Below are 15,698 nucleotides of genomic sequence, written 5' to 3' on the forward strand. Positions count from 1 at the left end.
TCAACAATACTTGAGGGACTGGTTTTATAATATATTCATAAATATAAAGGGAGAACTTCATAGAATAGTAACCAAGGTAGAAAACCACACATGAAACAACAAAATCGTAAACCATAGTGATGGGGTTAGAGAACGGAAACAACAAGACTGTCGCCGGCAATCCAGATGAGGGTTCTCTGCCGCAACCACCACTGCCACCTGACCATCACCTCTACCGCCACAAGTTGTTCAAGCAACCACTGAAGATGGTAGTACTCTTTGTCGTCGTAGCGTTTCAATGTTTGGTTCTTTATCACACTTCCGTCACCTTTCCATTATCAGGCGATTACAACTCTTTAGCAGCCGGCATAGGCGTTGATCATTCGGTAAGTATACAATTCACTTAATTTACTTTGTTTAGATCAACTTTAATGGTTTCTTAACCGGATTGGATCAGACGGAACAGGCTATATATGTAACCTTAGCCGGATGAGTTTATTTGGAGCAAACTTTTATGTGAAATTAAAGTTAAAGAATAATAAATAAATAAATAAATAAATAAATAACGAATAGATATGGCTTTGTAACCTTAGCCCGAATGCATCACCTTTCAAAAAAAACTGAATGTGATTGAGAACCGAAAATATGCATGAAAACTAGTAATAAATATTTAATTAGCAAATGAAGTTGGTAAAAACTAGTTTACTTGATATGCTTTTGGTAAGATCTGAATTTAGCTTGTATATCATTTCTATCTTCTAGAAATCACTATAGTATAATGATGATGGTGTTATTATTTAATGCCAAATTATATTTTTGTAACTCATACTTTTATTATAACATGACATATGATACATCTTAGTTTTACTCTACTGGTCAAGGCGAATTCCGTTATAAAAACTAATTTTGTGTGCGTTTGATGGAAAGCTGATTAATTTTCATATCAACTTAAATGTTTTAAATTGTTTTAAAAGGACATAATGATAGTTAGAAAGATGCAAAGTTACTTCTTTCCATAAATGATATTAAAACAATACTTCTTTTCATAAATAATATTTATTCTTATAATTTCTCTCTAATAAAATAATTTAAAATTAAATTAAATAATTTTTTTCATAAATAACATGCAATCTCATAATTTCTTTTTAATAAAATAATTCAAAATTAAATTAAATCACCTCTAACTTATTTATCTTTTATAATTTCTTCTTAATATAATAAATCAAAATTAATTCATTGTTTTAAATTTTTATTAGATCCATGATTTAACTTTTTGAAAATCAAATTTGTTTATAATATTGATGTCAGAATTTAAAGGTAGACTTAATAATTCTTTTTGTTGTCTTTTTTAACTATCCGTGTTTTTTAAATATGGATTAACTTAAATTCTGGCATCAATATCATAAACAAATTTGATTTTCAGAAAGTTAAATCATGAATTTAATAAAAATTTAAAACAATGAATTAATTTTGATTTATTATATTAAGAAGAAATTATAGAAATTAAATAAGTTAAAGATGATTTAATTTAATTTTAAATTATTTTATTATAAAAAGAATTATTTAATTTAATATTAAATTATTTTATTAGAGAGAAATTATAAGAATGAATATTATTTACGGAAAGAAGTATTGTCTTAATATAGATACTGTATAAGAATATTTTAATATATATTTAGGGTATATTTGGCAAAACTAGCTGGTGGCTGTTAGCTGAAAGCTGGTAGATGTTAGCTATAGCTTTTTATATATATTTAGGTGTTTGGCAGAGTAGCTGGAGCTTTTTAGATATATTTAGGTATTTTGCAGAGTAGATGAAGCTTTTAATAAAACTAATTGGATGCCAGCGTGGTGCGGCGGAGCGCGCGTGCAACCTGACATCAACCGCATAATTAGTGTCGGTATATGATTCACTTGATATTAGTGCACGCATAACCCGAATGCAGACGTGTACTTCGTGCAAATCCAGTAAGCGTGTAATCGATGGCGAAAATCAATAAACAAAGCTAAAATATACAATAATTTCAAATGGATAATTTTTTAGACCAACCTCTTTTGATCTGAAACTCTTTCCGACCCGACACCGTTTTAATCTGAAAACATGTTCTGACCCGGCCCCTTTCAACTCAAAACCGTACCAACACGATCCGAGCTAAATTAACCCTTTTTTATTGACTCGTTCCGACCCTAATTTGGTCTTACACATGACCCGAGCTCGTTTGACTCGACTTGTTGCCAATTATAACCGGTAAAAAAGTATAGCAATATCATACTCAAATTAAAGATAATAAAATGCTCTTTTTAATGATGTAATTTGTTTAAAAAAATATTAACATGTGAAAAAGTTATGGACTTTTAAAAAGTCATGTGGATAGTTAGTTTTGAATAAGGGTAAAATATGTAACTATTATATAAATTTACAAAAGTTAATGAAAGTTCAAGTACCAAACTTGTAAATTCAAATATAAAAGCTTGTAGCTTGTTCACAAACGCTAGTAGTAGCGTTTAAAAAGGGAGTTTTTTTCTCATGAACTAAAAGCTTTAAGTACCTTCAACCAAACAAGACTTTTAATTGAGTATTAGCTTTTTCTTAAAAGCTTGAAGCTTGAAGCCCTTAAAAGCTCCTAAAAGCTCCTTGCGTATGTTTAGCAAAACTAGCTGGAAGCTGGTAGCTATTAGCTGTAGTTTTTTATATATATTTAGGTGTTTGTCAGAGTAGCTGGAGCTTTTTAGATATATTTAGGTATTTGGCAGAGTAGCTGGAGCTTTTAATAAAATTAATTGGGTGCCAGCGAGGTGCGGCGGAGTGCGCGCGCAACCTGAGATCAACCGCATAATCAGTGTCAGTACGTGATTCACTTGATATTAGTGCACGCATAACCCGAATGCAGATGTGTACTTCGTGCAAAGACAGCAAGCGTGTAATCGTGGCGAAAATCAAGAAACAAAATTAAAATATACAGTAATTTCAAATAGATAGTTTTTTAAAACAACCTCTTTTGATTTGAAACCCTTTCCGACCCGACACCTTTTTTAATCTGAAACATGTTCTGGCCTGGCCCCTTTTGACCCAAAACCGTACCGACACGAACTAAACTAAATTAACCTTTTTTTATCGACTCGTTCTGACCCTAATTTGGTCTTACACATGGCTCGAGCTCTTCTGACTCGACTTGTTGCCAATCGTAACCGGTAAAGAAGTATATCAATATCATACTCAAATTAAAGAGAATAAAATGCTTTTTTTTATGATGTAATGTGTTTAAAAAAATATTAACGTGTGAAAAAGTTATGGACTTTTAAAGAGTCATGGGGATAGTTAGTTTTAAATAAGGGTAAAATATGTAACTATTATATAAAGTAACAAAAGTTGATGAAAGTTCAAGTACCAAAATTGTAAATTCAATTGTAAAAGCTTGTAGTTTTTTCTCAAATGCTGGTAGTATTAGCGTTTAGAAAAAGAGCTTTTTCTCCTAATATAAAAGCTTCAAACCCATTAAACCAAACAAGGTTTTTTTGTTAGGTAGAAACTTTTTCTTAAAAGCTTAAAACTTGAAGCCCCTAAAAAGCTCCTAAAAATTTCTTGTCAAACACACCCTTAGTATAACTATGTAAACAAATTAGGCAATTTGTTCGGTCCTCAAAAATATTAATAAGGAATTTGTTACAATCACATGTAACGTGGGCCATTTGTGTAGGATATGTATGTAGTTAACTATATATTTGAATATCAACGGCTTATAGTTAAATGGTACCAAGATCGATGTTGTGAATAGGTGGAGTCACTCGTAAGGATGCGTGCTATGGTGGGGGCTTCGAAGCCCCTCACACAGTTCCACGTCAGTGCCATGTAGGTACCGGGGGCATCGAAGCCCCAGGGCATAGTGTCCCTCTATGGTGAGGGGGCTTCGAAGCCCAACCTTTTTTATTTTATTTTATTTTATAAAACAAAAAAACCAATACAAATAAAAATAAAAAACATACAAATAAAAAAACCAATACAAATAAAAATAAAAACCCTACAAATAAAAATAGAAATCCTACAAATAAAAATATAACTAATGCTTGTCGTCGTCCTCGTTTGCATATTTGGCCAATATCTTTACTCTTCTTTTTGGTGTGAAGATGAATGTTATGAAGATGGTTAAATTTGGTGTGAAGATGGTTAAATTTGGTATGAATATGAAAGTTGTTTGAGTAAAATTGAAAAAAAGGTTTGAATTTATATAGAAATGTTAATTTTAATTTTTTTTAAACAGCTAGTGACCATTGGTGGTGGGCCCCCCACCTCACCCCCCCCCCCCCACCGCGCCCATTGTCCCCTCCACCCTTCCCCCCTCCGCGTCCTTCTATGGTGTTTCATGCCCACCGTGCCCCTCTCCCCCCTCCTTCCGCACCCATAGTGCATAGCCTAAGTGATAAGAGTTCAACCTCATGTTTTAATACGGGCAAAATGGTGTTTGTGAGTTTTTCTTGAGAATAAAAAAAGCTATCTGAATTATTTTTAACTTGTACAAGTATTATTCACTTTTCTTTCAAGTTAACGAGGAACGTTCAAGTCAAACTCTGTAAGCTAGCGTGTGCCCAATTAATACAACATAGTTTGACCAGAGTGAACAACAAGATCTCCAAATTTAAAGAGTATGGTTGCCTAACACATAAGATAGTCAGCGCTCTAAAAAAATAGCTGATAAAAGAGGTCTTAAATCATGCGCAACTTCTTACTCAACCTGTATGGTTTTAGAATTTAATTCGCCACGTCAATATATATTTATTGCAAATTTAGTTATTTACACACTTTTAAGACGTATATTTATTATTGGTTGAAACGTTATATGATATCAGACCAATACATAATTTAATTTGGCCTTTAAATATCAAACCATCCGGTGCGAGTCACGGATGATCATTGAGGTGTTAAGGTGACACTCATGACATCATTGGTCCCTAGTGGCCGGAGAGAAATGGCCACCCTCATAGTGGTCACTCCTGCTTCTCCTATTTTTTGACTTCGGCTACCACTCACATCCTCACCCAATCATATTTTTTTTTCTATTCTTCATTAATATTTTTTTTTTGTATTTAAATAAAATAAATGGAATGGCTGAGAATAAGGTGTAACATGGGTTAAGCGATGAAGTTGAATGATGAAGGAATATCTGAGATGGTACATACGTGACAAATGATTGAAAATGAGGGAATGACTCAAAACGGATAGCCTCATAAGTTACACATAAGTTTCATTGCTAATGCTTAAACACGAAATTTTTTTTAAAAATTTAAACAAACTCATGTAGACCGAGTACAATTTCTTCTCAAAACAAGGCATGGAAACTATAAATGAGTAATTCTAAATATGCTCAAAAAATATCTGGAACATTTTTGGTATTATACGTACGTGGTCAACTTACTTGTAATTTATTTAACTTCTCAAATTATTTAACTTATTACCTAAATGTTTGTTTCAATTCCATTACCTGTCCTTGTTTGCAATATTTTAGATCCAACTTTCAATTAAATTTTTACCGAAAACATGACCAAGTCATGCCTTCAATTTTGAATTTGGGCCGTAAGCGAACCACATGTCCACCGGATGCCCGGTCATCCGTTTAGCGGAGAGTTTGTTTATTTTCGTCCATTTAATAAATGAATCAAGCATGAACAAAAAAATTCATTCGGTAAACTTAACGGACGAACATGGACAGAGGTCGCGCTCGTTCAATAGTGTCCGTGAACGTCCGTCTGATTACGTCCAGTAGCATCCGTCCAATTACATCCGGTAACGTCCATTTAATAAACAAACAGAAATGTTTTGGTTACTATGTTAATTGTTAAGTATTTTTGAATATCATGTGGTGTAATTCTAAATTTGTGGGTAAACTTGTGTGAGTTTATGATTATTCTTTTTGAATTAATATGTAATTGTTCATGTTTGTTTGTTCGTTAGAGTCGTTTATGTTTGTTTGTTCGTTAGAGTCGTTTATGTTTGTTTCATTTGTTCATTAGTGTTTGTTAGCGTCCATTTACAATATTAACGAACGGACACAGACAAACTTAATTCCTTAATGAACGGACATTGACATAAATTTTCGATGAGTAGAGTGTTCGTGAACCATCCGATGTTTGACAAAAGCTTAGCGGACGAACATGGACAATGTTTCGTTCGATTCGGTCTGCTTACAGCCCAGCACTGCATTGAATATACATATACAAACACGAATAATTTTTATAGTAGAAAAATTGAATTTAAATAATCCAAATTATGGACTATTTGGCAAATAACAGTCTCAACTAATGAAGGATTTGATATAGCCTTGTGAGGTTGTCAGTTCGAATCCCGAGTCCACCCAGGTTTTCATCCCACCATGTGTTACGCCAGAGAGTCATGCTCTTGTGGCGGCACGACTGTCAAGTGACAGCTAGCGGTATGGTTTCCTGTGGGATGCCCAAGCCAAATTCTGAAGCCAACATGGACTCGGGTAAGACAACATAGTTTGGCCAGAGTGGGGCAGCGTGACTCTCCATTTGGGGAGTGTGATGACCAACAACACAAAAAAATCGTCATTCTAAAAAACACAGTCCTAACTAATGAAATGTCCGCTAACGGTTCCATATTCTAACAATCCGCAACTAACAAAAATCCTAACGCCATTAATCGTCGAAATACACTTTTGATCTGAAAACTCAAACCTTTTTTTTTCCCCGGAAAACTCAATCTGAACCCATCACCACCTAAACATCATTGCGGACCACCACCACCGCTTGAACAATACCGCTGACACCAGCCACCACAGCTAACACTCACCGCTTAAAGTCACCAAGGCACCAACAGACTCACCACCACTTAAGCACCACCAGCGGACTCCATCGGTAGTTCTAGTGTTATGGCAACCTCAATAATTAGGGTTTTAAGTAGAAACAAGTTCCTAAATGTCTGATCAAAGGCTACAAAGAGGTTTGGGAAAGAAAAGGTAGAGTTTTCCGACGTGAAAGGAGTTTCCCGACCAAAATCGTTTTTCTAGTTGTGTGCGACTAACGGTGTTAGGATTTTGATACTCGCGGATCGTTGGAGCAAACATATTAAAAGATGAGACCGTCAGCAGACGTTTCGTTAGTTGGAATGGTTATTTGCCAATAGTCAATAGTTGGGATTACTTAAATCCAATTTTCCAAAATTTTATAAAAATGTGTTTCCATTTTTTAATTCTAATTATCGTTTCAAATTTATTCAACAGGATATCAATCTTAAGGAGTTGAAAATCATACTAAAAAGTGCTGCAATGAATAATAACACGGTTATAATCACAACCTTAAATGATGCATGGGCTGAACCAAACTCTATGTTCGATCTTCTTTTGGAGAGCTTTCGAATCGGGGATCAAACGAAGCGGTTTTTGAAACACTTGATTGTTGTAAGTTTAGACCAAAAGGCATATGCTCGATGCTTGAAGTTACATCCACATTGTTACAATCTTGGCACCCGTGGGACGGACTTTTCAGAAGAGGCATATTTTATGGCACTAGATTATTTGAAGATGATGTGGAGACGAATTGATTTTCTACGAAGTGTTCTTGATTTAGGGTATAGCTTCGTCTTCACGGTACTTACTACTTCCTCTTTTATATTTCATTCATTCAAGTGAAACTATGTTTTCTAAATACCAAATTCATGAATATATACATATTTGTTGAAAAATCTAACTTGTCACATTTAAGTGGAACATTGACTCTCAGCCAAAAAAAAGAAATAGATTTTTGTAAACAACTCATATGAGTTACCAAAACAGAAAAATAAATGGAGGTTTTGATGTGTAAACAACTCTTATCCAGGATGCTGACATAATGTGGTTTAGAGACCCATTTCCATGGTTTCATAAAGACGCTGATTTCCAAATTGCTTGCGATTATTTTAACGGAAACCCAGCAGCCTTGAACAACCGGCCAAATGGAGGTTTTAATTATGTCAAGTCAAACAACAAAACAATTCAATTTTACAAATTTTGGTACAACTCAAGGCTAACATACCCGAAGCTACATGATCAAGATTTATTCAATAAGATCAAGTTTAATCCTTTCATCGAAAATGTTGGGTTACGAATTCGGTTCCTAGATACAGGGTACTTTGGTGGTTTTTGTCAGGCAAGCAAAGATCTAAACAAAGTGCGCACAATGCATGCCAATTGTTGTGTTGGGTTGGAGAACAAGGTTCATGACCTTGAAATCATGCTTGGTGACTGGCGGAAATAGAAACAATCGAGTATGAATCAAACGTCGACACAAGGGTCTCTTGGTTTATGGACAGTTCCTCAACTTTGCAAGTAATTTTCCAACTATTAACTTATAAATAATGACATAATTTATCATAATTAATAAATTTATTTGTTTACGTGTCGCTAGTGGCATTTATCTCTGTCATGACAATAATGTTAAATGTTAACATGTTTGATTGCACAAAGAAGAAAGGTGGTCAAGGAAGAAAGAGTTGATCAACTCGTAAATGTTCAACATTAGCCCACATAACCTGTCTTCGTGAAGATTTAGGATGCAAATTAAACACATGCAACATGTTCAGAGTTTGATTTATGTCTACAGATAATGGTGCAATCAAGAGTCTGTTGGCAAGAGCAAAGACTGGGTTCTTGTTTCTTCAGATTTCTAATCTTTTGTTTTTAACTTTCTAATAAATGTATGTCACAATTTAACCAATGATATCACATGCTTCACTATGCATTAGGCCTTGTACACCTTATTTCTTTATTCTCTACATTTGACCTTGGTGAGTCCTAGCAGACAACTTGAAATGTTTCTTAGGTGTAACATCTTCATCTGACTAGTTTTCTCGCAAGGGGCTCACGAGAAGACTTTTTCTGTTAGGGTTTAAAAGATGGTTCTGGTACAAGTAAAATTATGAAGGATAAATATTAATTGTGTGTAATATGGTTGCATAGGCCTCTATATAAAGAATCATATATTACACATAGATACCCTAGTCTAGACTATGATAATAACAAATGAGAACATAACTGCTATAATTCAGTTGATTATCTAGTTTTTGGGTATTTTGTTTGTGCCTTGTTTTGTAATAGTTGGTATGGTCTTCTGTTTTGTTTAGTTTGTTTATGGCTTAGTAGGTAGCTTAAATTTGATGTTTGGATTAGTTTTGGGTACTTTGCCAGGCTGGTTTGAGTGAGTGTTTGTTGGTCGGTTTGGTTTTGGGTTGTGTTTGTTTGTTTGTTTGAGGGTTGGTGTTGTCCTTGGGGAAATGCCCTGGGATACCCAAGGCCTTGTATTGTAATCTCCTTTTCTTTGTAGTTTCGTTCTTTTTGCGGGGTTCCGTCTCCTTTAACCCAAAAAAAAAAAAAGACTGAAACCAAGTAAAGACTACTGACTTGGGTTTGAAATCTTATTTGCAGGCTCATACTAAAATGAAACATATCAATTGAGAGAGTTCATAATTTGCACAGCTTACAACCTCCTAAAAGGATTTGAAAACAAAATTCAATAATTAAGACTTAAGTTATATAGACATATGTAAAGCTACAATACCTTATTCTGTAGGACTTTTGACGCCTGAAATATGAAATGTTGGAACTTATGCATAAGCCCGCGATTAGCACTTTGCATGCTACCTATTAACCACTGATAATCTAAAGACGCAGAATCCGATAAAGGCTCCAAGAACTCGCATCTTGTTAAAATATCAGGTGGGGGCACTCCCGCAATGAGATTTGTATCAAGCTTTGGTTTATTTATGGTCAAACTTTTTGGCTTTGGGGCAGGGGTGTGGTCAATGGCTAATGGTGATGCACCCGCAACTACCTCCTCTTCAAAAGGTATAGCTCTTTGACCTTGCAAGCAGAAATCTAACCATTGGTGCACAAGCGGAGATGGCCCTCTAATTCGCCCTCCAAGTTCGTCTTTAGCTATGCCTGTAGCAGCCGGTATTGCCTGCATACAAAAATTATTAAAAAAAATAATAATAAATAAGATTATAGTTTGTTGCTATCAAGCTTGTGTTAGGTTTTCTGATATTACTTGTGGTTTTTTGTAAAATACTTAATTAATTCCATATATGCCAGTTTATGCAGTTCTGATGAGTGATGACACATAATGAACTTAACTCATTTGGTAATTTGACCAGGTTACTTATGAATGGGTTGACTTGAGTTAAATAAAACAATTTAGCTAAAACTAGGGATGTAAACAAGCCGAGTCGCTCGTGAGCTACTCAAGCTTAGGTTTGTAAGCAAACCGAACGAACACGAATGGAGCATGTTCGTGCTCATTCATTTAACTTTAACCGAACTAACTATCAAACACGAACATTTCAACAAACAGGATTTTCTTGTTCGTGTTCTTTCGTTAAGAAAATAAACAAGTTCCTGTCGTTTATGTTTGTTCATTATTGGTATAAATGAACTGTTCGAGATCGTAACAAACGGACATAACTTAAATGAAATACATTAACTAACGTAAACAAACAAACTTAAAAACAAACAAACTTAAACAAACGTAAACTAAAGAACATAAATGGACATAAACAAATTTAAACGAGCGTAAACTAAAGCACATAAAGGGATATAAAGACGTGTTCATGTTTGTTCGTTTTAATTAAAACAAAATTTTCTGTTCATGTTTGATTGTTTATTAAATAAACATAAACGAACTTACAGCTGAACGGTTCACGGACTATTCACTAAATGTCCAGTCCGTTTACAACCCACTTACTTGAAACACCTGAGCTAAGATGAGATCGCCTAAACTAGCCAATATAATATAATATATAATTACATAACAAATATTACTAAATGTATAGCTATACAAAATTAAAATGTATATATTATGTTATATGTGAAATTATAAAAAATAACATATATAAAAGAGTATATATACATATATATAAAAACAGTTAAAAAATAAACGAGCAGAGCTTGAGCTTGTGAGTTGTGCGATTACTCACAAACCGAGCTCGAGCTTAGTCTGGCTTGGCTCGGCTCGGCTCATCTACACCCCTAGCTAAAACCTAAAAAAAATCCACCTAAAATGTGTCAAGTCAAACATTTTAATTATTGCTGTTATAATATTGTTTTTGTATCATAATCAACACAATAACTATACATATAAAGCTAAAAAAGTTGGAAAAAAAAAGTATCATACAGGTACATAAATAATAAAAACTAAAGTTTCTGTAAAATGTAAATTAAGCATACCCATAAATCGGCCCATAAACTAGCTCCTGATTTTGGAACAATCACAGCAACATCTGACATGCGTTTGGCAGCAGGAACAATATCACTACTCCACCCAACAGCCACCCAAACATCGCCAACATTAAATGCTTTAAGATAATTTGCACTATCAAATAACCGAACCTACAAAAACATCATCTTAGTAAAGATGATTATATAATATTTACAGAGCCACCATCATACATTAACATTTTATGATTTGGCTGCATCATGATACCTGTTTTCTAAGTGAAGCAAGTTCATGCTTCACAGCATTTCTCCCACCAGTAACTTCAGAATCAATGTCGCTTGTGTTATATGATGCCCCTAAGTATTTTAAAACCGCACCAATAACCTCTCTTGGTGAATCAACCATTGCAATCTTTCCAGCAAGATCAGGACGCCACAGGTCTGACCAGTCCTGCAACGATGATTCGGTCAAAATGAGTAATGTTTGAAGTATGAGTCAGACACTCAGACAGGGTTGGATTGTCTTGACCCACCAACACTTATTCCTAGGCTTGTCAACGAACCGAGCGTCTCAGTTCAGTGAACTGTTCGTCAGCCGTTCGGCAGGTTATTCGTATATGTTCATTTAGTTAATAAACAAATATAAATAGCATTATCTGTTCATTAGTTAAAATACAAACATGAACAAATGTCGCGTTCATTCATTTATGTTTGTGAACGTTTGTTTAAGTCTGTTTGTTTACATCGTTTTTGTTCGTTCGTTAGATTACTTTTGTTAAGGTTGTTTCTGTTTATATTCACTTGAATATATTAGTTCCATTACAATTTAGTCAAATTTATGAAAATAAAATATTACCCATTACAATTTAGTCAAATTTATGAAAATAAAATATTACCCATTACAATTTAGTCTAATTTTATTAATTTTTTAGGCTCAACAGATTGATGTTCACTTTTATTTTAATTGGTGTTCGCTCGTAAACGTTTGTTCATCTATGTTCATTTACGTTCATTAACCATTCGTTTATACTCTTAAGTCTTACCTAATGAACATATACGAGCACTAACACATTCAATTTCTTAATGAATAAGCACGAACAAGAAAACTCACTCTGTTTAATTGTTCGTCTTCGACCGTTTGTCCAGTTAAAACTAAACGAACAAGCATGAACAAGCCCTATTCATGTCCGTTTGGTTCGTTTACAGGCCTACTTGTTCTCACTTTTTGAAGCTTACAAATAATTAATGTGTAAATTGTAGCATAATATTAAAATAATAACATAATGATTCTTTTAATAAAATGATTAGATGGTTGTGAGCATCTGAATACACTTCAGTGGCTTTTGGCTTGTTCGATTCATTTTACATGTTTCCTTTATAGATAGCTTTCTTTTACATGTTTGCCCGATACTGAATTGAGCCGTTTTCATATAAGGGTTGACATTGACAAATGTATATATTTTAAAAAATTTACCTGTATAGGGGCCAAATTATGTTGTCGAAATCTGTTTTTCCGGTAAGCTATTACCATGCTTCCCCATCGATACGGAACCGCATATATCTTACCTTGCACGTCTGATTCTCCTTCATCATTCCTGCGCAAATATGCCTGAGATTATTATAAGACAACCCTTAAATTAATAAAACAATTGCATTTAAACAAGAGTAGCCTTTGCAAAGCATTAGCATGTAATAAATACTTGTATCATGTACATTAAGACTTTATCTTATTAGGCTTCTTTAGATGCTTTATATTTTAGCACCAACTGACACTAGGGCTGTCAAATCGGGTATTATTGTGTTTTACAGGTTAGAAACGACAGGTGCCCAACTGATACTATAATCAAATGTATATGTATCTCACCTTCCACTTGTCGCTTAATGTGTGAAACCAATCTTGATCATCAACCCCTTGTACGGGTTCTATTAGTTTCTTAATAATGGCAAAATTAAGCCAGGTGTCACCAAGAGATACAATATCCGCAGCACCAACAGATTTAGAAGTAACAACTCCTTTACCAATTGTTGTAGAGAGTTCTGAAAATATATCCTGAATAGTTCCACGAAACTCTAGACGAAATCTCACTCTCTTTCCTTGAGATTGTATGAAACTCTGTGTAAATATGAACTAGTTAAAGAATAAAGATGATAATCAAGAGCCTGTGACATGAACAAAATCTTAATGTTCCTCCCAGATCCTAATAGAGCAAATTCCAAGGTTTTATACACTTGACATGTTTCCTTTATAATTAAATGGTTTAAATTAAACTGTTCAATTTAACCCATTTGGCCCGTTGGATATAAAGGATAACCCAAATCCACTCATTTAAGCTATTTAATTATAAGGTGATACACTTCTTTGTCACATTTCTAAGCCAAACCTAACTTCTTTCTGTTAAGAAAAAATACCGAATCTTATGAGCAACTGCACAATACACATGATAAAGAGAATTCAAGCAACTAAACCTTAATCCATAGCGGAGGGACCGAGTTGCGCAATGCAACGATTCTCAATGGAACACTAAGAGCATAAGTTTTTGATTTGTAACTCTCGAATGCAGCTTTTAATTCTTCGTCATTATCATATTCTCCAACATCTTCACTATCTATATTCACATACGAAACAACATTCACACATATATAACAAGTCCTGATGTAAACATTATAGCCTAACATATATTCACCTAGATTTTGAAGCTTAGACAGCAATAATTTGTTTTCAAAACATAAGATCTCTCTATCTCTCTCTTTTTAATTGAAACAAATAAACGCACTCTTCTTCGCAATTGACTTGATTAACTATTTTAATGAGTAAACCTCCATTCTCGATAACGAATTCATACCTAATTTTCATAACTATAGCTATCTGTCTATGTAGTTAATGCGGTAAAAAACCGGATATTGGTTAAGGACCGATATATGAGATATAGGTTATCGTGGTGGGATATCTGTAATTTTAATATCATGCAGAATTTAGATATGTAGCAATTTAACACTAACTATTCAATATACTCTCCAACCTTTAACAAATTAACCTTTTGCAACTTACAAAACACTAGCAATTGTAGCAAGTAGAAACTGAATAAGACTTAAAACACTAACAATTGACAAGTAAGACTTAAAACACTGATAGCAACAAGAAGAAGAAAGACGAATGGAAGAACGATACTGATGATATATCGGTCAATATCGCCGAGATTATCGGTACCAATATTCTGACCAATATTTCACATGGGGACCGATAACCGATATAGCACCCATATTGACTGCGTAGCTATCTGTATTCACAAGCAAAACAACAATCATATATAAGAAGTCCTGACGTCATAACCTAACATATATTCATCTAGACTTTAAAGCTTGAACAGCAATAGTTAAGAGTTCTAAACATATGATCTCTCTCACTCTACGTAGTCGATATCGCCGATATATCACCATTATCGGCCCCAATATTATTGGCGATATTGACAATATTGGACTGACATATATCCCGATTTTCCCGATATCAGTCTTTTAAGTGTTAATAGTCAATTTTTAGTGTTTAATGTTAGTGTTTTAAGTCTTAATCAGTTCCTACTTACTACAATTGCTAGGGTTCTGTGAGTTGCACAAGGTTAGTTTGTTAATGGTAGAAGAGGATATTGAATTTTAGTGCTAAATTGCTATATATATAACTTCTGCATTATATTAAAATTACCGAGATCTCAGAATGATGACGGATATCCGATATTTTTCTGCATTGCTCTCTTATTAGTTGACACATATAAACTCACTCTTCTTTGCAATTGACTTAATTAACTAACTAACTTAAACAGTAAACCTACATTAACCGATAACAAATTCAAACCTACTATTCATAATAATATCGAAACAAAAAATCAAATCAAGTGGACGGTATTAGCCAATTAGGTCAATTAAGTAAACAAAACCTTGAATTGAGTGATTGTCGACCAATGTATCGGCATCGGATACAGCTGCAACCGGTGGAACACGGCCGGAGGTAGCGGCGAAGCTGGCGGAGCTACCGAAACTGAGGAAAAGTAGAGCGGCGGAAGTGGCGAGTACGGGGATGAGATTATCTGAATTGGACGTCTGTGATTCGGCGGATGATGAACGTACGGTGAGATTCCGGCGAGAGGATGACGTGGAAAGGGATACCGGCGGGAAGTTGGGAGTCCGGTGGGGATGGAGGAAGAAGAGATTGGTGTGGTCGAAAAGTGGCGTGCACAACCGAGACATTGTTCAGGACGAGTCCAAGCACTGCTTCCTTTTTGTGTTTTAGATCGAGTGTATAATAATTGTTTGTTTTTTCTTTTAAATGAACAAATTCGGTAATGATACATGTGCGGTACTGAGCTCATCCCTAGTGCGGTAGGACTCACGCTTAATTCTTACAGACAACACTTTGAGCAGGCAAGGCATGAATGACTCAATGAAGGGTTATCGAGATCTTTGTAATCTCCGATTCAACCTTAGGGCTCTCGGAATTTACCATTAGTGGACTTTTGGATGGGTGGGTTT

At 34.5% G+C, this 15,698-nt stretch overlaps 2 protein-coding genes across 3 annotated transcripts; one reads left to right on the forward strand and one right to left on the reverse strand.

The window, feature by feature from the left end:
- Positions 1–219: 219 nt before the first annotated feature.
- Positions 220–8,285, forward strand: LOC143547319 (uncharacterized protein At4g15970-like). Of its 2 annotated transcripts, none has more exons than XM_077038775.1 (3): positions 220–365; positions 7,215–7,580; positions 7,810–8,285. In XM_077038775.1, the coding sequence occupies exons 1-3, from the start codon at positions 246–248 to the stop codon at positions 8,224–8,226; spliced, it is 903 nt and encodes a 300-aa protein (XP_076894890.1). In that variant the 5' UTR covers positions 220–245; the 3' UTR covers positions 8,227–8,285. The 2 variants fall into 2 exon arrangements, with proteins under 2 accessions (XP_076894890.1, XP_076894891.1); XM_077038776.1 differs by having other exon boundaries at positions 7,341–7,580.
- Positions 8,286–9,380: 1,095 nt separating this feature from the next.
- On the reverse strand, positions 9,381–15,416 carry LOC143547336 (uncharacterized). Its single transcript, XM_077038788.1, has 7 exons — positions 15,107–15,416; positions 13,644–13,783; positions 13,042–13,290; positions 12,652–12,786; positions 11,446–11,628; positions 11,190–11,351; positions 9,381–9,927 (listed from the first exon to the last, which is right to left on the reverse strand). The coding sequence occupies exons 1-7, from the start codon at positions 15,414–15,416 to the stop codon at positions 9,517–9,519; spliced, it is 1,590 nt and encodes a 529-aa protein (XP_076894903.1). The 3' UTR covers positions 9,381–9,516.
- Positions 15,417–15,698: the final 282 nt, after the last annotated feature.

Source organism: Bidens hawaiensis, unplaced genomic scaffold (genome assembly GCF_021521415.1).
Source record: "Bidens hawaiensis isolate Kalapana, Puna unplaced genomic scaffold, B.hawaiensis_p1.1 tig00014712_1, whole genome shotgun sequence".
Taxonomy (NCBI): domain Eukaryota; kingdom Viridiplantae; phylum Streptophyta; class Magnoliopsida; order Asterales; family Asteraceae; genus Bidens; species Bidens hawaiensis.

What these genes read in the sequence shown, in the direction of transcription:
- LOC143547319 (XM_077038775.1), top strand. Translation starts at nt 246, where the DNA reads ATGGTAGTACTCTTTGTCGTCGTAGCGTTTCAATGTTTGGTTCTTTAT. An exon ending in GCATAGGCGTTGATCATTCG is followed by an intron (nt 366 to 7,214) that starts GTAAGTATACAA and finishes TTTATTCAACAG; the next exon opens with GATATCAATCTTAAGGAGTT. An exon ending in GGTATAGCTTCGTCTTCACG is followed by an intron (nt 7,581 to 7,809) that starts GTACTTACTACT and finishes ACTCTTATCCAG; the next exon opens with GATGCTGACATAATGTGGTT.
- LOC143547336 (XM_077038788.1), bottom strand. Translation starts at nt 15,416, where the DNA reads ATGTCTCGGTTGTGCACGCCACTTTTCGACCACACCAATCTCTTCTTC. An exon ending in ATAATTTGGCCCCTATACAG is followed by an intron (nt 11,629 to 12,651) that starts GTAAATTTTTTA and finishes TCATCGTTGCAG; the next exon opens with GACTGGTCAGACCTGTGGCG. An exon ending in TTGCTTCACTTAGAAAACAG is followed by an intron (nt 11,352 to 11,445) that starts GTATCATGATGC and finishes ATGTTTTTGTAG; the next exon opens with GTTCGGTTATTTGATAGTGC.